A 17,134-nucleotide genomic window follows, 5' to 3' on the forward strand; every position below is an offset into this window, starting at 1 on the left:
CATATGGCCAAACAGAGTTAAGTAACTAAATACATTTAAAAAACGAATTACATTGAGCGCACTCCATCACCATTTGCGATGCAGCCAGTAAAGTTTATGGGTGATCTGTCAACACCGTTGGACTACACCCGATAGATCCCTATCGGGTGTAGTCCAATGGTGGGTGTTTGGCCCCTGCGTGGAGCTGGGAGAGGGGCCTGGCCATAGGCGTGCATACTTTCTTTCCAACTAATCTGGTGCAAGGTGGAAACTTAGAGGATAACACTAATGTATTACTGCAAAATGACGCAAACAGCGTAGAAGCACATCTCTCACAATTTGAAAAATTTAAACTCAAATCAATAATGGAAGGCGGCTGCTTTTCAGAACTATTTCCATCCCAATGTTATCCATAAAAGCTAGAGTATTTTACATTTTCAAAACTATGCAGAAGGAAATTAAGCTTTAATAAAAGAATGGGAAGTCAACTTAAAGAAAAAGTTACTTACCTTTGGTAATGATATATCTGTAAGAAACATTAGTTAGTTATAAATTCCTTATCTTAGAATTACCCCCAGGAGTCAGACTGGATCCGGAAAGATTTTCGTCAGCAGTACCTCTGCGCTTGGGAAGGTGGCGTTGTATGGCTCCACGTCCGTCATTGGCGTCGTGGTTGCCGGAATGACGTCACGGAAGCTACTTAGACGCTGCCCATGTGTGCTAACGTCAGTTCTGTACACGTCTTTCTGTGCCAGAAACGCCCGAGCCATGCAAGACACTGACCACAGGTGCACAAAACTAGGGCATCCTTAACCCTAGAAATCAGTTCGGAAATGTTTAAATAAGCGTCCTGCAAGTCCAACGCTACCATCCAGTCAAGGGCAGACAAGACCTGAGCGAGCGTCAACATCTTGAACTTCTCCTTCTGGAGGAGGCAGTTGTCGTTCGTGAGATTCAAGATAGGACGCAGGCCTTTGTCTTTCTTGGGCACCAGAAAGTAATGGGAGTAACAACCATGACCTATGTCTGGGACAGGAATGCCCTTGATGGCTCCCTTGGCCAAGAGAGCCGTAACTTCTTGTTAGAGAAGGCCCAGGTGATACTCCGACATGTGGTGGAATTGAGGTGGTATGGCTGGAGGGGTAGCCTCGAATGGGAGGGTGTAGCCCCTTTGGACGATTTGCAAAACCCATCTGTCTGACATGATGGTGCGCTAGTGGGGGAGAGGATGTTGGATCCTGCCGCCCAATTCTGTTTGATGGGCTTGAAAAGTCAGACTAGGAAGGTTTGGAGGATGCTGCTGAAGGGGAGGGGGGGGGGGGTGTGGTGGACTGGTTCGCCCGCTGGCCCCCTGAACCACGGTGGTGGTTCCCATGTCCGCAGCCGCCCGAAGATTGACTGCAGCCTGTGGCTCTGGGCAGGACATAGTGGAGCACCCCTTCCGTAGCAACGAAAGACCCGAAAAGCAAACTGCACAGGGTGACTGGAGAGGCCCAAGGACTTGGCCGTGGCTCGTGAGTCCTTGGAACGCTCTAGAGCGTTGTCTGCTTTATCGCCAAAATGGCGACGGCCATCAAAAGGCATGTCCATGAGGGTATTCTGGACATCCCCCAAAAAGCCAGTCGATCTCATCCAGGCGTAGCGACAAAGGGCCACTGACGTGGAAATCATTCTGCCCAGAGACGTCGGTATCCAGCCCACAACGGATGGTAAACTTCGCTGCATCCCTCCCGGCAGTCATTGCCTGGAAGAGCACTGTCCGGGCCTCCTCCGGACACTGAGGCAACACCTGTGCAGCCGTATCCCACAAGGAGTGGGAAAAACGGCCCAAAAGACATGGTGTTTACCGACCGCAGTCCCAAGCTGGCGGAAGATAAAATCTTCCCAAGATGATCCAGCTTCTTGCCTTCCCCTTTCCGGTGGAGCGGTAGGGAATGCGCTCTTGGAAGTAGAGACTTGGACCACCAAGCTCTACGGTGTGGGGTGTTGGGAGATGAAAGTGGGGTCGCCTGGAGCTGGGCGGTGGTGTTGGGCACTCATCCTGTCCACTAGAGCCCCTGTGTTGGGCATGGACCGAATTCCCAAAAGGACGTCTGTAAGGGCCTCATTAAACGGCAGCAGGGGCTCCGAAGAGCTCGCTGGCGGCTGAAGCACCTCTGTCAGGAGGTTAGTCCTGACTGCCACCATAGGAAGCTCGAGGTTGAGGGCCTCGGCTGACCTACACAACACCACAACGTATGACGCTCCCTCCTCCGTCGCCACGGTAGGAAGAGACAACATGCCAAGGTCAGGTGAGGTGTCTAGACCACTGGCATCCCCCAGTTCCTCTCTCCAGTCCTGTTCAGATTCTATCTGATCAGTAAGAGGGTCACCTGACCCCTCCCAGTCCTCCTCTTCCTCTGGGTGCCAATCTGGCCGAAAAAAGACTCCAGGAGTGAACAGGGGCACAAAAACGCTGGTCCGGCTCCGGGTCCACATCAGGATGGAGACCAGTATCGTTAGTGGAATCGGTGCCGGCGGAAGCGGCGCATCTGAAGGTGTAATAAGGTCAACCGGCACCGGTCCAGATCCAGGCCTGGATCCAACTGGGGTCTGTGGTGCCGGGGTCAGAGCCCCCGGCGGAGAAGGCTTAGGTCCCCCAACTGAGTCCGTGGGGCCCGAAGGTGCGCCGGTGGAGTCGGGCTTCCCAAAGATGGCGAGCATCGCCTCGTAAACTGTACGGAGCTGGGCAGGAGTCGCTCAGGATCCCGGGAAGGTTGGGAACGGCAGAGTCGACCCTTTGGGCTCCACGCGCAGAGCCGCGTGAGTGGCACTGCCCGCATCCCTCATTGAGTCAGCTGACCGACGGGGAAAAGTCGAAGAACGACAAAGCTTCTTCGACTTCTTCTTGTACTTCGACTTAACTGACCCAGAGTGCGAAGACTTTGAAGACTTGGACGAATGGTGATGGCTCCACGACTGGTCCCTCGACCTCCCCCCGCGACTGGGTCCTCGAATGGCACGGTGCAGACTGCCGGCACTCAAGAAGCTTTCGGGACCACTCTCGCAAAGCCTTCAGAGCAATGGACCTGCAGTCGGAGCACGACTTGGGGTCGTGTTCGCGCTCCAGGCAAAAGAGGCACACACGATGCGGATCCGCACCCGACATCAGTCGGGTACAGGAACTGCAGGCCTTGAAGTCGGCCATCCCTATGTGCACCAGGAGTCATAGACTCAAAATAGACGTCAACAAAAGTCGCTCAAAAAGCTCAGTCAAAGAATTACAATAGGTACTGCTCTCTCCGGATCTGCGCCGGTGTAACCTGTCTGCTAAACTCTAAATCAGGCACTTGGACTTTTATACAAAAGAAATAGAAATATGGATAAAATATAGTGACAATATTTTTATTTTTTGCGAGTAAACTAAAGTGATATATACCCCAATACTTAATGATAGTCCCCTGGGTTTGAAATTCATAAGCATTATCAGATAAAGCAATAGGTTATCCTGACCTAGGGATATGCATGACAGACATACTTAATGTCTCATTGTTTAGGCAGTATACTTTAACCAAATCAGTATTGTATGTATCTAGTTGCCATTCACATAGTACTCTAAATGTGATTCCTAGTTGCAAGTTGATTTGTGCCAAGAGGAACTGTACTTCAAATATTATGTTGCAGACAAGTTCAATGAAATATTTTAATGTTGTTGATATAGAAACTGGGCATTTATTACTTTCGGACCGTAGTTTGAGTAATCATTCGTCCATACTACCCAGAACTTCATACTGTTGTGAAAAGAATATTAGTGTGTGGGTGACCAAATGTTTAAAACAAATTAGAAGCACTTGGCTTCATGAGAATTGATTTTATTAATGTAAAGACTATAATATATGCAACCATGGAATAAGAAAGCTCAGGAATATTATTGATAACAATGGTTCTGAATTTGAATCCGTCATTTACTACAGAAGTGAATTTGTAGTAGGTATATGCCCATGTAGCCATCAGTATGTGGGAAGCACCATGCACCAATTAGGCGTTCACATTATGGAACAAGCATCTGCAATCAGAAAATGTGATGAGCATTGGCCGGTTGTTAACCATTTTAATGAGCAGCACAACTGTGATAGCTTGTGGTTCATCATTAAATTATCAACTCTGTATTCAAAGGGCCTTTATAAAGGTGTGGGTGTGGAGCAATGGGATAATGGTTATGACACATATAGCTCTTGGTGTCTTTGTTACGATAAAACAGAACATGTTGGTTTGGGAATAGAATTGTTAATATCAGGACGCAGTGGAGAGGAGCACAGTATTTTAAAGGATATTCAAAGTCTAATGCTGCTGTTACTTTTAAAACCACATACCTGACTGTTGGAAAACTTGTCTCCAAGACTAACAGGCTGCTGAACAAGAGATATGCTTTCAGGAAGGCATAACGCAGGGTAGCAGAACCAATAATAGAAACGGTACTTCTTTAAATCCTGGCAGAAAAAGAGAACACATGTTAAATCACTCACAATTCAACCCACTCTTCTGCAGGTTCAGTGAACAATATTGTCAACATATACATACATGAATGTGTATTATTTAAATATATGAATAGAGGCATGTACAAAGAATACACAGAACCTTTACTCAAGGCAGATATAAACACAATGCAGCAGAGTACTATCGAACAACACCTACATGGAAGCAGAACAACCTGTAGAGGCATGTAAGCAGCTGTTATTAATGAAAGCAAGTGGAATAAATGGTAACAAGTCATACTGTAGGTTTAAGGCACTCGTAGATGATTATGAACATTAGGAAACCTAGCTGCTCTGCAACTGAGGTGTGCAAAACTAACAAGTTACTTACCTTTGGTAACGCCTTATCTGGTAGAGACTCTATTTAGCCAAAGATTACTTACCTTACAATATTCCCCAGGAGTCAGACTGGATCCAGAAAATCTTTAGCAGTAGCTCTGCGCGCTGGCTGGGGGCATCGATTGGCTATGCATCAGCGTTGTCCGCACCAGAAGTGACCTGTCCAGTCCCTATATGGCGGAGACCCCAGCGTACTGATGTCAGTTTCTTTTTGTGACATTTCCCCAACAGAAGCATGGAGCCATGACAGAATGCTGATGGACAAATGTGCATACACTAAGGGCCTACAAGGGTCACCATATGGAAAGAAATCCAATCACAGAGTGGGGAGGTGGGAGGGCCAGTTAGGAATCTGCAACTAGATGGAGTCTCTACCAGTTAAAGCGTTACCAAAGGTTTTTAACTTGTTCATCCAATAGAGATTTCAGCCGCAGAATTATTACCTTAGAATAGATGCCCAAGCAATACCGCGCCGGAGGTTGGTCAGCGAATGCATTTAGACCAGAAGTCTTGGAGGACCGAATGGGCAAACTGCACATGACAATGGACCTTACTGTCCAACAAGTAGTTCTTGGTAAACATTTGCGGAGTGCCAACAACACAACCTGACAGATGTTGGGGACAGGAACTCCTCAAGCTAATGCAGTGGCAGCAGCGATGGCTCTGGTGCAATGAGGGCGCAAGTCCTCAGGGAGTTGCTACTTTACCAGAATGAAGCAGATTTCATTGCAGATCACAATTCATCTTGAGATGGTTTGTTTCTGTACGGCATTTCATTTCTTTCCCTCAATGAAAATTTTATTGACCACCCAAAACCCTTTGGTACGATGAATATAGACTATAGGGGTCAACCTGGTGCAGTCTCTCCTCTTCTTTGAAAGGGTAAGGCGGAGCAAGTAAGGTCAGTAATGTGATGGTCTGACCTATGTGAAAGGGTGTTACTACTCTCAGAAGAAAGAGGCACATGTTCACAGAACAAGTTTATATGAGAAAAAAGTCATGCAAGGAGGGTGCATAGAGAATGACTGCAGTACGCTAACCCTCTTGGCCGATGTCAGAGCCACTAGAATTTGATGATCAAGAGACGCAGAGGGCAACTATGCATAGTCTCTAATAGTGAGCACATCAAAAAACTCAAAACCAACTGGGTCACAACAGGTGACTTGAACAGGGAGTGCTGATCCAGACAAGAAAACAGATATGGCCAAAAATATACTGCTAAAATGTCCACTAAGCAAAGCCTTCCTGGCCTAATGAAAGAACAAATAACACTCGGACAAGGGTGCAGGAAGGGGCCAACATATTGGCAGACTGATTGGAAGACTGGCTCATTCTCAGGAGATTGGGATACAATTCTCTCTGTGCCCAATCCATAGCCACAAGAATGACTGTGTCGTTCCTGATCAGCCTGGTCGTTCCTGAACATCTTGAGAACTATGGGTAGGAGTGGTATTGGTGGAAAGGCGTTCAGGAGGCCTGAGCTTCACTCAAGACTGGAGGCACCTCGGAGCGAGAGCCGATTTGGAAATGGAAATTCCAGTGCGCAGATGTGCTAATACTGCATATTCTCTGCAGTGGTGAATAGATCTAACCAAGCTTATCCTCAATTTCTGAAGAGACCTTGAAACACCTACGGATAGAGATACCATTAGTGATAAGCTAAGCAACGACAGCTGAGTTTTTCCACTCTGGCATCCAGGGACCGCACTAGATGCTGAATTGTACTGAAGTTCCAGTCATTTCCAGAAACGCAAGGCTATTTGACACAGGGTCCACGACACTACCATACCCTGTTTGTTGCAATACAACATGGAGGTGGTGTTGTCCATGAACACCTAAATCAGCCTTCTCTTCATGAAAGGCTTTTAATGCCAGACGAGTTACTCTCAACTCCAACAGGCTGAAAAAGAGCTCAGACTCTGCCGGTGATCGAAGTCCTGTGATCTCCACCTTTTCCAGAGGGCCGCCCCAACCCAGGAGTGATGCATCTGTCATCATAGTAAGTTCTGGTTTGGAGAAGGTAGAGGGTCTGCCCCTGACCCAATTTTAGTTCGTCAACAACCATAGCAGTTTTTTTGCAGTTCCCTCCAAAATCTGGACCAGGTTGAAGCAATTCTACTGATGGTGCAACCACAAGGACTTAAAAGTCCCTTTACCAAGCCCTGCATAGGGCAACGGGAATGTGTTACCAGCAGAATGCAGGAGGCCATGCTGGCCAACAGCCTCAGTGCCAGTCTCAGTGAATTCCATGATAGAGGCTGAAACATCAGATCCATAGTCTGAATATCCTGGACTTTCTGCTCCAGGGGATAGGGTCAAAACTGCACTGTGTCAAGAACAGCTCCCATGAAAGGGAGTATCTGAAAAGGAGTCCGGGTGACTTTGGCACGCTGACAGTGAACCACAGAAAATGCAGCAGGCCCGCCACAATTTGGAGAAGACTGCTTGGGCGAGGCCACCTTCAACATCGAGTCATTGAGATAGGGGAAGACTGGAACCCTGACCTCCGCAGATAGACTGCAACCACCACCATCATCTTGGTGAATACAGAGGGGCGCTGATGAGGCCAAAGGGGTACACTGCAAAAGTGCTTGTGGCCCACTGCGAACCACAGGTAATGCCAACCCAAATATTAGGTGAATGGCCTCATAAAATTTCCTTCTGGCTGGGGGGTGCTCTGACTCAGGAAAATTCGGAGAGGTGGAGATTGAAGACAATCATAGGCTCAGCGACTGATGAGTGGGAGTGGAACATAGAGTGGAGACATTGCTCCTAACCAAAAACACGAGGAAGCTACCCCTATATGTTATACAGGGAGGGGCTAAATGTAAACTTCAAAAAAGCGTTATACCTGTCAGTTCTTTTTATACATAAATCCTTTCAGCAATTTAAAAACAGTCACAATTTAAAAACAGTCGATGCGGCGTTTCGGTGTGCATTTGTTTCCACCTTCATCAGGACTTAAAAGTTTCTTGTTACAATCTCATACAATCTAGTAGGCTGTGTCTTGTTATTTTCATAGTCCTAGGTGCCCTTCAACAACTCACTTCCCGATGTTGTGAAAGTCTATACCTTATTTAATTGGACTTCTCTCCTAGGTATACGTTTTTAAATTGTGACATGTTTTTAAATTTCTGAAAGGATTTATGTATTAAATGTATCTAAAGTGATTTTTAACTGTGAATTAGACTGTAACCATTAGGGAGGTCCTAGGTACAAGATTCATTTTAATGAATAAAAAGTTTTTAAATATATCTTTGGAAGTGTTTGTAACATGTAGTGTGACCCGAAATCTAATGTTTAAGTCTGCCTGTCTGTCTCTTGCCCAAATGTTGAGTGAGTCCGCTGTAACACTAAACAGGTGACTCTTGTGTCTTTGGTAGAGTAACTACTGAATGTATAAAAAGAACTGACAGGGATAATGCTTTTTTGAAGTAGACATTGCTCCTAAGCCTCGTCCAATGACTTGAACTGGTGCAGGGGAAGTCGAAGAGCTGTTCAACATCTTAGATTTTTTTCAATTTCTTGTGTCACTTACCCAACAACTTTGAACATGATGACGAGCCCCTGGAAAAGGCCCAGGACACGATCGGGACCTAGAGTGTTGCGGAGTCGACAGGCATCAGGCACCAGGAGCTTCAGGGATTGCTCCTGAAGTGCCATGAGATTCATGGCACGACAGTCTTCACATGCCACTGAGTTGTGGCCCGGATCCAGGCACCAGAGCCACACCAGATGTGGGTCTCTTACAGTTATCTGCCAGTGACAGGAACAACGGTTTAAACCCCACTGATTTTTTCAGTGACATCCCTAGCCCATTGGGCGAATATGTCTCAAAAGAATTCAACAAATTATCATAAAACTCATCCAAAAAGTAGACAGAGATAGCTCTCTATTGATCTGCACTGAAAGTAAAGAAGAATTCAAGTTAGCACACTGGGGTAGCGCCTATATAGTCACCATGCATGTCAGTTCTGGCACCGACGCACTGAGCCGAATAAAACAATCCGCCAGCACGCAGAGATACGGCTCATGATTTTCCAGATCTAGTGTGATGCCTGGGGAATATTCTAAGGCAAGGAATCTGCGGCTACACGTCTCTATTGGATACAGAATTTTAAATGCAAATAAACACTTAGATGAGATTCAGCATTGTGCAGACTAATGACAAGTACGAAACATGCAAATCTTATGCAGTACATTGCAAACATCGGCTATCCAGCTGCTACAGAGTCTCATAGACCAGGTCAGTGGAACCCAGATGTGGATTCCGGATGAGGAGTACTTGCAAAAAGAGGGGACAGAATCCAAACCACCAGGAGGTGTCCAGGAGGAGCAGGAGCATGATGCCAGACCTTGTAGGAGGTACTTTGCTGTAGCACAGAGATCTTGAAGATGCAGCAGTGGAGCAGAGGAAGCGGTGCAGGACCACACCAGCCGTCTACGAGCTGTGCCAAGCCAATTGGAGAATGCAGGAGGATCAGTGGCCAGCAGGACCACCAACAAGCCTTGACAAATGCAACAGACGTGTTGCTGGAAACGATGCTTAATTGCAGACCAGCAAGGTTTGTGGGACTCATCAAGAAAGGATAATTCAGGGCAGGCCCTCAGCAAGCCGGACAGCCAGAAGAAATCAGTGGAGACCCCAAAAGGAGCCTCTGGCAGCAGGCACATGGAGTCGTAGGGGGGGCTGAGCAGCACACAGCAGATGGATACCCACATCGCTGGGAGGCAGGGAGAATATCACTCTTATGGCTGAGTGAGGCTGGGGGATAGAGCTTCTTGGAATTTGAAGGTCTCCACTCTTTTGGATCCCATATTGGGTGAAGTAGATGGAAAAATATTTAGGCTAGTCCGGCTTGTAGATGCCCACACTGCAAAGCTCTTAGGAGAGGGATGGAGAGACAAAAATGAGGGGTCACCCGGGGTAGTTTAGTGGTTTCCAAACATTTTGTGATGTACTGGGCACCCAGAGCAAGTTTTGGCCCAGGCGCCCCGCAGAGTTATCAGTGAGTGCCTTGTTAAAAGGTAGGAGGGGCTTAGCAGAGATTTCCCCCGTTGGAGCATTCCGGTCAGGAAGTTGGTTTTAACCGCTAAGGTGGGTGGCTGGTGGTCGAAAATTCGCCCTCCACATGACCACCACAAAGTAGTGGAAACAAAAACAGGAGTAGGACCCATAGACCACGTCGGATCTGGGTAGTTTATGCATGTAAAGAAACAATGTTCCAACAGGTTTCACTTCGAAAGACAATTAAACAAGCATGGAAACTGCATTACATAGGCAAGAAACAAGGAGACTCAATAGAGATTTTTTAAGGCTGTTGATGCACTTAACTGAACCATGTGAAACCTGAGTCCTGTATCAGTTGCTGCATGCTATGAATAATCTAGGAACATTTTTGTGAATTTCTTTTTCTAACATGGAAAAACTCATCAGAATGTTTCGCATGAGATAGAACCCACAGAGCAAGTGTCAACTCACTTTTATAACTTTTTTTTCTTTAACTCCACAGGGTAAATGTTACTCTCATTGAGGAGTTTCTCTGTTTCTATTTTTATGGGATAGTCCCTCCCTTCTCGGGAAAAGGCTCCATTCCTACCCCATAAAGAGTATATCCCAAAGATTTCAAGGGTGGAAGTTTCAGTATATGGTTTGTGAATACCCACAAATGTGTATGCTTGTGAGTGTTCGCAAATTGCAAAGTCTATGCCCAATGCGCAGGAGATTTACTCACACACCTTCATGTTAGAGAAAGCTCAGAGGAGCAGAACATCAACTTTTGTGAATTACAAAAGTGGTTCTGCTCTCATAAAAGCCTTTTTTCATATGTAAGATAGTCTTACGCAAGTTTTTTTTATTCATGTGAGTAAATCTTGGCCCAGAAATGGGGGAAGTGGTCATTTAAGGGGAGAAATACCCAGAACGTTTTGGAACAACCACGTTTGAGAACATTCAAATATATTCTCGGCACACATCGACTCTCGAAATGGGTGAATAAAGACTCCAGTCAAGCGCAGGAAGCAATGAATTCCCCAATTCGGAAACATATTTTTCATCTGCAAAAAAAACCACTATCTGCATCTTGCGAGACATCTCCTCAGGCACTACTGTACAAAGTGTACAGAATTACATTTGCTTGTAAATAAATAAAAATTCTCAAATGTTTTCTATTAGCACTGTGACTATCGCAGCTTTCCAGTCGCAATCCTTGAAGCCTTTGTGAATTCCCAAAAATGAAAACCTAATTCTAACTAATGGGATTCAATTTACATTGTTTTAATCGAGCACTATGGATCCAAGGCTTGCAAAATCGACATCAAAGAAGCCCTGGTGCGAAAAGTACAACAGAAAGCTACATAAGCCCTACAAGCAGAGTGAAGGAAGGTCAAAGTACTTTCCTAAACACATAGAGCGACCTTTTCAAGAAGTATTAGAAAGGCACGCGATTAATTTGGCCTGTTCATCACAATTATGCAAATTGAGAACCCATATGGACAATCTTGATTAATCTATATGCATCATGAACTGCCAAGGAAATTGTGGAAGCAGAACAAAACGCACAGCCAGGGCTATCTAATGACTAGATAAGTACATAAATGAACACTGTCAACTTCCTACACATGCCTCCTGACAGCAATGAAGTGTGTTTAATGGCGATGGAGAGCAACTAGAAGGGCATTAAACCCGATGGACTTCGGTTCAGTTATACTTCAATCAGAGCTTCCATTCAATCTGCATAAGGTCAGGCATAGTCAGAGATAAGTAGTAACTCAGACTTTGGTATGACGTTCCCTCAAGACTTCCCAAAAAACGACAACACGCAACGTTTTATACCAATTAGACTTTAAACCTTTCCTGTGTAACAGTTCTGTACTTACTTGAAATTTTGTTTCCAGTTGGTCAAATGTATAATCAGACTGTTTAAACAATAAAGCATCTCAAATACATTTCTTTGTGTAAAGTTATTATAAACAAGATTATTTTCATTAAGACCTTCTCGGAATAAGGTAGATCTAAAGTGTTCTTAGGCCCAGCCTAGGTGAGCCTGCGCTAGCGAATGAGCTCTTGCTTGCGAGACTTGTTGTTTATAATAAAGGGCTTCGAGCCTGCCATTGCTTACTATTCAATCACTTCAGTGTCACTCTTTTTTGCTGTCTCCTAATTGGCTAGTGCAGGCTGGGCGTCACTTCCTGTTTCTTATCCAGCGCATGGACCAAGTACAGATGGATTGCTCTTAAATAGCGCCCCTCCACCCCTTGCGCTGTGCTTAAGGTACCCTTTTTTTTTTCCATCCAACCTTTATCTGCGCATGTTTTCACTTTGTTGCTTATTTCCACATGTTACATGAGCACCAGTTGCACTATTCAGTTTCCTCACACACGTCATTCATTTTTGGATCTTTGCGCACGGAGAGATAAAGTGATTTGCCCAGAGCCACAGCATGTTGAGTTGGCACGGAGATTCGAAAGCAGTTCCTCAGATCTAAAGGCGGCTGCTCTGGCCGCTATGCCACACTGTTAGAACCTGAGATGCCAGGTCACCTAGGGTAGCCTGGCCTAGGGGTAAGACATGCAATTCTAGAGGCACAGTGTGAAGGTTGCAGACCACCCAAGAGTAAAACCACGCAATAGCACACAAAAACAACACTACACCAAATTATAGGAAAATAAGTACTGCTTTATAAAAATAATATCTTTGTTCTTTTGCTTTTAGAATACACCACTTAATACATTTCAGGTTGTCTTGGAAAGAGCAAATACTTTTAAACTGCTAAGCAATTTACCAGCTAGTTTTAACAATACAGTACATTTGTCATTAAGTCAGTAATAGCACTCTCAGTTTTGTTAACTTAAATTAATCATCAACATCCACAGTGCATTTAGTCAGACTCCAGAAGAAATTGGGTATGGTTACTATGCAGTGCACTATACTCGTCTCCCACAGTACCAATAATCCCTCCCTCTTTCTAGTACACAGTCACTGAGGGTTACAAATATACCAAACTTTACATAGCCACCAGCAAGCTTCCTTGGATTATTCAGAATCTCTACTCCATCAGAGGGAGGGGGGGGGGGCAAGCTGTCATTAATTATCAAGAGCCAGGGGTTGATTACTCCTTGCACCCCACTGGTAACCAGGCTTCTTGAGTCAGTTAGTGTTTAGTAGTTAAGCCTCTCGTTTTCCAGGCTCTCCCCCCTCCTTCTCTCTCTCAATTTCACCCAGTATGGGGAGGAAGCCAGACGATCAGGAGGCCTGACCAGCTCTCCCTCGCCACCCCTCACTCCCCCCTGCTTACTTGTGAGGGTGGCCAGCAGGCGGATCTTCCGCTCACCCACTGTACCTTGTAGACGCTTCTCTCCTCACACTCGACCTTTCCGCCCCCTGTGGAGCAAAACCGAAGCGCTAAACACAGCGAACAGCCGCTTAACAGGCTACTCCTCACCACCACGGATCTGTCCCTCGGCGCGCAGATCGGTCCCAGCCACTCGCCGAAGCCGCCTCCTCACAGCTCTCCTCAGCGGTGGACGACGTCGACTTCCACACCCCCGGGCTTTACTGCGCATGCGCGGGGGAAAAGTGACTCCGCCCCGGGCCTGCTCAATCCTCGGCCCCTCCTCTTCAGGCAGTCCCCCAATTCATTGGGGGATTAGCGCGCTGGCGCCGGGCAAGAGCACTGCGCTCACTCTCACTCCTGGATTCACCAGACGCCGACACAGAGCACGACAGGTGCCCCCGGGGTCCCGTTTACGGCGCTGGCCTCACAAGGCTGCCCAGGCTCAAGGGAATCTTCCTCCAGTCTCCAACACCTGGTCAATTAATAAAGTGTCGGCTCCCTGCCAGTCCTGACACAGGTAAGAGGTGCCCAGTGCCACCCAGGTCAAAAGCTTACTTCTTGCCCTCAACAGGGAAGGGGGGGATCAAAGGGGCTTCCACAGGATGAAGCCACAGGGCACTTTTTCCACTCTAGGACCCCAGTCCTTCTCACTGGACAGTTAACAGGAGCCCACTTTAGTCCAGTTCCCCACCACTGGGCAGAGGACTGCGCTCCACAGCGCTGCAGTCTCCTTCTCCTACTTACACCCCACTATTTTGAAGCTAGGGGTCAGTCAGGCGCCCAGGGTCTCCCTTAAACTTCCACAGCGGGGACAAGACAAGGAACCCACAGGAGAAATAGAGAAGTGGAATTATTAGGCTGCTTCCCAGTCCAGGAGTTCAACCCTTACACTAGTCTCCTCCCACCTGCCAGGATAGCCTGTCCTCCAGCTGACTCTCACAGGTAGACAAAATGGCTGCCCCGCATTCCGCCTTTTATAGGCTGCCCTTCAGTGGTCCAGAATGGACCAGAAGGTTCTGGAATGCCCTATGCTGTTCTATGGGTAAGTTCTGGACTTGGCAGTTAGGGCAGTTGGTAGCCACCATTTTGTGGCTCCAACTTTCCCTGTCAGAACAGGCCTCTGGGCCTGAGGTAAAAGATTATGGGGGGGAAAAAGAACTCCTATCCCCTTGACCAACACCTATAAAAAGTAGTAGACACAAAAATTATTAAGGGTATGAGGGGCAAAAAGGGGACAAAATAAAGAATAATGAGGAGGGACTACGCAAAAAATCCAGACAGGTCTAACACGCGTCCCCCCCAGCTGAAAGTGGGGAGAACTACCCAACCCCTTGGGAGTCCTCTTCACTAAGGCGGAAATACCTGGAGAGACCGTCTGCATTGGCGTGGTCCACTCCAGGCCGGTGTTCCACCCGGAAGTCCATTCCCTGTAGGGAGATAGACCACCTCAACAGCTTGGGATTTTCCCCCTTCATTTGCATCAGCCAACGAAGGGGGCGGTGGTCAGTCTGAACCAGGAAGTGCGAGCCAAAGAGGTATGGCCGCAGCTTCTACAGAGCCCACACCACCGCAAAAGCTTCCCTCTCAATTGCACTCCACTTCTGTTCCCGGGGAAGCAGTCTCCTGGATAAGAAGACTACAGGCTGATCCAGGCCCTCTTCATTTAGTTGCGATAACACTGCCCCAATGCCATGTTCGGATGCATCTGTTTGGACAATGAACTCCTTGGAGAAATCGGGAGCCTTCAGGACCGGTGCTTCACACATTGCCTGCTTCAACTTTTCAAAGGCTTGCTGACAAGCCTTTGTCCAAACTACCCGTCGAGGTTGTTTCCTGGAGGTGAGCTCTGTGAGGGGCGCTACAATAGTGCCATACCCCTTCACAAAGCGACGGTAGTAACCTGTGAGGCCCAGGAAAGCTCGGACCTCAGTCTGTGTCTTGGGGGATTCCCAGGCCATGATTGCCTCAATCTTCGCCTGCAGGGGCTGCACTGACCCCCTACCCACCAAGTGTCCAAGGTACACAACCGACCCCTGCCCAATCTGGCATTTGCTGGCTTTGATGGTCAATCCAGCTTGTTTCAGAGCCTGGAGAACTGCTTGCAAATGTTGCAAATGGTCCTCCCAACTGCTACTGAAGACAGCAATGTCATCCAGGTAAGCAGCAGAGAAACTCTCCATTCCAGAGAGGACCTGGTTCACCAGTCGCTGAAATGTGGCAGGGGCGTTCTTGAGCCCAAAGGGCATCACACAGAACTGGAAGTGTCCCTCAGGCGTGGAGAAGGCTGACCTTTCCTTTGCTCCATCTGTCAAGGAGATCTGCCAGTACCCTGAAGTGAGGTCAATGGTACTTAGGTATTGGGCAGCTCCTAGCCGGTCAATTAACTCATCCGCCCTAGGGATTGGATGAGCATCAGTCTTTGTAACTGAGTTCAGTCCTCGGTAATCCACACAGAACCTCAGTTCTGGTGTGGTGCCCGGTGGGGCGGCTTTTGGGACTAGCACCACCGGACTGGACCAAGGGCTGCTGGAAGGTTCTATCACTCCTAGCTCCAACATCTTGGCAACTTCGCCATGGATGCTAGCCTTCACCTTGTCCGACAGCCTGTAGGTCTTGGACTTCACGGGGGGGCTGTCTCCTGTGTCCACATCATGGGTACACAGGTGGGTTCTTCCCGGGACAAGGGAGAACAGCGAAGAGTACTGCCCCAATACCTGGCGGCAATCCTCTCGTTGCTCAGGAGTTAGGGATGGGGAGAGAATCACTCCCTCCACCGACCCATCCTTCTCTTGGCATGAAAAGAGATCTGGGAGAGGCTCGCTTTCTGCTTCCTCAGCACCATCAGTCACCAACATCAGGATGACCTCTGGCCTCTCATGGTGGGGTTTGAGGCGATTGGCATGCAGCACCCGTAAGGGCTGCCGCGGGGTCTTAAGATCCACCAAGTAAGTGGCCTTACCCTTCTTCTCCAACACCTCAAATGGGCCTGTCCAACGATCTTGAAGGGCACTTAGCTCTCCAGGTTCCATCACCCATACTTTCTGGCCAGGCTCCAACTCCACCGGGTGAGCATTTTGGTCGTACCATTCCTTCATGACTGCCTGACTGGCCTCCAAGTTGTCAGCAGCCTGCTTCCACAACTTGGCCATCTGGCTTCTGAAGGCCAGCATGTAGCTCACCACATCCTGGGGAGGTTTTCTGGGGGACTTCTCCCATCCATCCTTCACCAGGCTGAGAGGCCCACGCACAGGGTGCCCATACAACAATTCAAAAGGGCTGAAACCCACTCCCTTTTGCGGCACCTCTCTGTAAGAGAACAGCAAGCAAGGTAGGAGAACGTCCCACTTCCTCCGTAAGCTCTCCGGCAGACTTCTTATCATGCCCTTCAGGGTCTTATTAAACCTCTCAACCAGTCCATTGGACTGGGGGTGATAAGGAGTGGTGAACCGGTAAGTCACTCCACACTCCTTCCACATTGTCCGCATGTAAGCTGACAGGAAGTTGGTCCCCCTGTCAGACACAACCTCCTTGGGAAATCCTACCCGGGTAAAGATTCCCATCAGGGCCCTAGCCACCACAGGTGCAGTAACAGTCCTCAGAGGGATGGCCTCTGGGTACCGTGTGGCATGATCCACCAGAACCAGGATGAACCTGTGACCAGCTGTTGTTGGTGGATCCAATGGCCCTACAATGTCGATGCCCACCCTTTCAAAGGGGGTGCTAACGACAGGAAGTGGTTCCAGGGAAGCCTTTAGCTTCACCCCTGTTTTCCCACTAGCCTGGCAGGATACACATGTCCTACAGTATGTATTGGACGCCACTTTCATCTGAGGCCAGTAGAAGTGGAGGACAAGCCGTGCAAAGGTCTTGTCCTGGCCTAAGTGTCCTGCCAGTGGTATCGCATGAGCCAATTCCAGCAGAAAGGCTCGGTATTGCTGCAGGACCACCAAGGCCCTTGATGAGCCA

General features: G+C 47.8%; 1 protein-coding gene across 4 annotated transcripts in view; it reads right to left on the minus strand.

Annotated features, from left to right (window-relative positions):
* The window catches only part of ATG7 (autophagy related 7), a 1,226,522-nt gene that overhangs the window by 989,995 nt on the left and 219,393 nt on the right, over positions 1-17,134 (minus strand). For all 4 annotated transcript variants that reach the window (XR_013601115.1, XM_078661409.1, XM_078661411.1 and 1 more), the window contains exon 7: positions 4,332-4,448. Coding sequence is in view for 3 of the 4 variants with exons in the window: in XM_078661409.1 (XP_078517535.1) it covers positions 4,332-4,448 (117 nt within the window). In the remaining variant the exon portion in view is untranslated. The remainder of the gene's footprint in view (positions 1-4,331; positions 4,449-17,134) is intronic.

Source organism: Lissotriton helveticus, chromosome 9 (genome assembly GCF_964261635.1).
Source record: "Lissotriton helveticus chromosome 9, aLisHel1.1, whole genome shotgun sequence".
NCBI classification, from domain to species: Eukaryota; Metazoa; Chordata; class Amphibia; order Caudata; family Salamandridae; genus Lissotriton; species Lissotriton helveticus.